Source organism: Nicotiana attenuata, unplaced genomic scaffold, assembly GCF_001879085.1.
Source record: "Nicotiana attenuata strain UT unplaced genomic scaffold, NIATTr2, whole genome shotgun sequence".
NCBI lineage: Eukaryota > Viridiplantae > Streptophyta > Magnoliopsida > Solanales > Solanaceae > Nicotiana > Nicotiana attenuata.
Window position 1 is genome coordinate 1 of NW_017690732.1, and position 5,681 is coordinate 5,681.

General features: G+C 46.0%; 1 protein-coding gene across 1 annotated transcript; it reads left to right on the forward strand.

Annotated features, from left to right (window-relative positions):
* The first annotated feature begins 69 nt into the window (after positions 1-69).
* LOC109222479 lies at positions 70-1,506 on the forward strand. Its single transcript, XM_019386834.1, has 5 exons — positions 70-168; positions 217-452; positions 538-758; positions 1,330-1,347; positions 1,391-1,506. The coding sequence occupies exons 1-5, from the start codon at positions 70-72 to the stop codon at positions 1,504-1,506; spliced, it is 690 nt and encodes a 229-aa protein (XP_019242379.1).
* Positions 1,507-5,681: the final 4,175 nt, after the last annotated feature.

Consider the following 5,681-nt stretch of genomic DNA (forward strand, 5'->3'; position numbering starts at 1 on the left):
ACCGTACCTCCGGGGACTTTACCTGCAGATACGAACATAAATCCCAAGGAGCAAAACCCGAATCAGCTGATGGCAGTCAGTCTCAGGAATGGTAGAGATTTAGATAGAGGGCAGGAAATTGCACAAGCCAGCAAGAATACTACACCAGCTACTCCAGTTCAATTAGAGGTAGAAGAACCAACAGAACTCACTGAAGTAGTAGTTGAGCAGAGTTAGGATGAAAAAGGCAAAGAAAAGGAGACCGAGCAAGTTGCAGAACAGGTTACACCTCTTGAGCCAGAAATTCCTAATAGAGAGAAGCCAGCCAGCAATGCACCAAAGGGTGATACCTGCACCCTTCCCTCAGAGACTGGTCAAGCAAAAGAAGGCAGACCAATACAAAAAGTTCATGGAGATACTGCGTCAAATCCATTTGAATATTCCATTGATGGATTCCTTGAGGGTGATGCCCGGTTATGCCAAGATGATGAAAGATTTAATGTCAAGGAAGTTTGATTTTCAGGATATATCCACAGTAACTCTGATACAGACCTGCAGCGCAGTAGTAGCAAAACCAAAGGCCCAAAAGATGTCCGACCCAGGTAGCTTTACTGTTCCATGCACCATAGGGAGTTATGCCTTTGCAAAGGAGTTATGTGATTTAGGAGCCAACATAAATCTGATGCCGCTGACAGTGTACACCAAATTGGGCATCGGTAGAGCCAGACCGACTTCTATGCTGCTCCAGCTGGCTGATCGCACTGTGAAAAGACCAACTGGTATTCTTGATGATGTGCTGGTGCAAGTGGGGAAGTTCGTGTTCCCTGCAGACTTTGTGATTCTGGATTGTCAGGTGGATGAGGAGATACCCCTTATTTTGGGGAGACCATTTTTAGCCACTGGGAGAGCACTGATAGACTGTGAGACTGGGGAACTTAAAATGAGATTGAACGATGAAGAAGTCATATTCAATGTTCAGCAATCAATGAGGAGACCCAGCGAATATGCGAATTGCTCTCTAGTGGAGGCAGTGGATGTAATCCTGCAAGAAGATGATAGGACCCTAACTGTGAAAGATCCATTGGAGGCATGCCTGACGAATTTAGAAGAAATGGATGGTGAGGGGTTAGCTGAATGGGTTATGGCACTGGAAGGCCGAGGGTTTTGGTCAAGGGAACCTCAGTTCGAGTCCCTTGAGCTGGAGAAAAGGGTCACTCCTCCAGCCAAGCCATCAATAGAGGAACCACCCAAGCTGGAGCTGAAGCCACTCCCAGACACCTCAGGTATGCATTCCTAGGCCCTGATTCGATTTTACCTGTTATTATATCATCCTGTTTGCTAGATGTGCAGGTAGAGAAGCTATTACAGGTACTGAAGGATAACAAGACTGCCATTGGTTGGACCATGGCAGACATAAAGGGTATCAACCCAGCCTTTTGTATGCATAAGATTCTCCTGGAAGAGGGGCAAAGACCTTCCAGAGGGGCACAGACCATCCAGGGAACATCAGCGAAGGCTGAACCCTAACATGAAAGAGGTTGTAAAGAAAGGGGTGATCAAATGGTTAGATGCAGGAATCATTTTCCCCATCTCTGATAGTAATTGGGTCAGCCCTGTCCAATGTGTTCCGAAAAAAGGGGGAATAACTGTTGTGAAAAATGACAATAATGAGTTGATCTCAACTCGTACAGTCACAGGGTGGCAAATCTGCATGGATTTCCGGAAATTGAACACCGCCACCCGAAAGGACCACTTTCCCTTGCCCTTCATTGACCAAATGTTGGACAGGCTGGCTGGACGATCGCACTTTTGTTTCTTAGATGGATATTCGGGATACAATCAGATATCGATAGCCCCCGAAGATAGAGAGAAAACATCCTTCACCTGTCCGTATGGCATCTTTACCTTTCGGAGAATGCCCTTTGGGCTTTGCAATGCACCAGCGACTTTTCAACGGTGCATGCTAGCTATCTTCAAAGATATGGTGGAGGATATTATGGAAGTCTTTATGGATGATTTCTCCGTGGTGGGAGATTCATTCGATGACTGTCTTCACAACTTAAGCAGAGTGCTCAAAAGATGTGTGGAGACAAACTTAGTGTTAAACTGGGAGAAGTGCCATTTTATGGTACAAGAAGGGATAGTCCTGGGACATCGAGTGTCCACAAAAGGAATTGAGGTCGACCATGCTAAGGTTGACGTGATTGAGAAGTTACTGCCGCGCACTTCAGTCAAGGCGGTGAGAAGTTTCCTTGGTCACGCCGGATTCTACCGGCGTTTCATAAAAGATTTTTCCAAAATTGCTAACCTATTATGCAAACTCCTTGAAAAGGATCAGCCCTTTGTGTTTTCTAATGATTGTAGGTTGGCATTTGAGGAACTGAAGAAGAAGTTGACAACTGCACCCATCATTGTTGCTCCCAACTGGGAGCAACCATTTGAGCTCATGTGTGATGCCAGCGACTATGCTATAGGAGCAGTCTTGGGGTAGCGAAAAGATAAGCTGATGCACCCGATTTACTACGCAAGCAGAACGCTAAGCGGTGCACAGCTCAACTACACAGTGACGGAGAAGGAGATGTTGGCAGTTGTGTTTACTTTTGACAAGTTCCGATCACATCTTATTGGTTCCAAGGTAATTGTGTATACTGACCATGCAGCTCTCAAATACCTCATTGAGAAAAAGGAGTCTAAGCCGTGCCTGATTCGTTGGGTCCTACTGTTGCAAGAATTCGCCCTCGAAATTCGCGACCGTAAGGGCACTAAAAATCAAGTCGTTGATCATCTATCACGACTTGAAGGAGCTGAAAAATCAGTCGAGGTCGAAGAGATTCTGGAAACCTTTCCAGACGAGCAGCTGCTCGCAGCCAGTCTTGAGGATGCGCCATGGTATGCAAATTTTGCAAACTACCTGGCCTGCGGTATTGTTCCCTATGACCTTTCACCTGTCCAAAAGAAAAAGTTCTTTCGTGATTGCCGCATGTATTATTGGGATGAACCTCATTTGTTTCGAATATGTGTTGATAACATTATCCGGAGGTGTGTCCCCGAGATAGAACAATCTTCAATTTTACAGGCTTGTCACGCATCAGCATATGGAGGACATTTTAGAGGGGTCAGAACAGCTGCGAAAGTGCTGGAGGCCAGATTCTTTTGGCCAACTGTGTTTAAAGATGCACACCTCTGGGTATAGGGCTGCAATGAATGCCGGAGGACGGGAAACATTTCCCGTCGCCATGAGATGCCAATGAAACCAATTCAAGAAGTAGAGGTGTTTGATGTTTGGGGGATTGACTTCATGGGTCCCTTCGTCAGCTCATTCAGCAATAAGTACATACTTGTGGCGGTGGATTACGTGTCTAAATGGGTGGAAGCTTCAGCCTTGCCCACCAATGATGCAAGAGTGGTGGTCGGATTTCTGAAAAAGAACATATTCACCCGGTTTTGGGATACCAAGAGCGATCATCAGTGACGGAGGCACTCACTTCTGCAATAGAGCCTTCGAGAAATTACTTGCTAAATATGATGTGCACCACAAGGTGGCTACTCCTTACCATCCACAGACCAGTGGGAAAGTTGAAGTGTCCAACAGGGAGATAAAGAGTGTACTAACGAAGACTGTGAATGCCACTCGAACTGATTGGGCAAAGAAGCTTGATGACGCACTCTGGGCTTATAGAACTGCGTTCAAAACACCAATAGGTATGTCACCATACAAGTTGGTATTTGGGAAGGCCTGTCACCTACCTGTGGAGTTAGAACATCGTGCTTGGTGGGCGCTGAAACAATTGAACATGGATCCTGAAGCAGCTGGACAAAATCGACTCACGGAGCTGCATGAGCTGGAAGAATATAGGTATCAAGCCTTTGAAAGAACGAGGCTCTACAAGGAACGAATGAAGAAAATGCATGACAAGCACATCGTGGACAGAGACTTTAAACCCGGTGACATGGTACTATTGTATAATTCACGGTTGAGATTGTTTCCGGGTAAGTTAAAGTCCCGATGGTCAGGGCCATTCAGAGTGGTGCAAATGTTTGCAAGTGGAGCGGTTGAGATTGAATCAAAAGACGGGACGAACAAATTCTCTGTCAATGGACGAAGGTTGAAACATTACCTTGGATCAGCTGAAGAAAAAGGGGATACAGTGGTGTCACATTTCAAAGAACCCCAATACGAGAACGAGGAGTAGGAACTCCAATATTTGCGTCGTGCCGTGACGTTAAATCAGGCGCTGCGTGGGAGGCAACCCATGAATTTATTGTAAGTGTAATGTATAACTGTATATTAAAAAAAAAGTACCAAAAAAATGCCTTGACCGCGGTCCCGGCGTAACCGCGGCCGAACCGCGGTCAAACAAGCCCTCTGAAGTTTTCCCACCGCGGTCCAAGCGTGGCCGCGGTAGGACCGCGGTCAAACCACCTCTCTGAACCTGGTCTACCGCGGTCCCAGCGTGACCGCGGTAGGACCGCGGTAGCACAGAGACAGGCCCAGTCAGGTAAGTTTTCTGAATTTTTCAATTTTATTTTATTTTTCTTTCTTTTATCCCCCCCCCCCCTTAACTTAACCTTACCCCACCCCTCATTACCCACTCCAACCACACGACCCTAACCCCCTTTTCTCTCTATTCTCTCATCTTTTCTCCTTCATCTTCTTCCTCCCAAAGCCCTAACCCCCATTCTTCCCCAAATCTCTTCTTCTTCAACTCTCTCATCTCATCTACAAGGTAATCTTTCTTCTTTCCTCTTTTCTTTTCTTCAACTATTTAGTGTAAATTAGTTTTCCTAACCCTAGATTATGTTGTAGTGTATAAATTGTATCTTTTTCTTTGTTTTCTCTTTTATTTGCTTCTTTTAGCCATGGTTGATGATTAGATGTTGGGGTTCATGGTGCTTAACTTGTGGGGGGGTTTTGTATTGGTTTTGGAGACCTAACAATAATTTTTAGGGCAAAGTTTGGTGGTTGGGCCTATATGGCCGAAAATTTGGGATGTGTTGTAAATTTTGGAGCACTTTGTGCTCATTGTAATTGATTGTGGTGGTGGTGGTTGACATATTTCACTGATGAAAGGTTGTGAGTGGTATTATGGGAGAATTTGACATGTTGATGGGGGTGTGAAGTAATCGTAGTAAGGGTGGTCCTATTGGGGCCACTTAGCAATTGGGTATTTTGGCATTGTTGGCCAATGATAACTGTTTAGTGCCAGCGGGTGGCGAAGTCTGAGTAACCATCCGAATGGCACATTTTAGGATGCATCTGATAGTTGCCTTGAATTGTTTGCAGGTAATATGGCCCGAAAAAGGCAAAGAGGCTCGGCAACCACTTCCCACGTGCCAACATATGATGAAACCAGGTTCCAGTCTCAGGGGGCAGAGGACGCATTTCATGCTAAGGCCGCCAAAACCTTTGTCCCTGAGATTGCGGTTGACCGGGCTGCCCTCCGTATGGAAAGTGCAGACATGTATGAGGAAATCCGAAGGAGGGAGATGGAGTTCTTGTTTGATGAGCCTGAGACGGCAAACCCAATGATAGTCAGGGAGTTCTACGCGAACTGCCCGGAACATTTGGGCCGGGAGGTGATTGTGTGGGGCAGGGTAGTGGATGCCTCAATTTGGAAAATTCGCCAGGTCTTGCAGTTGCCCCAGTTTACTGGTGACATTGATCATTACCATGATGCCCAAGGGGTCTCTTGGGACACAAT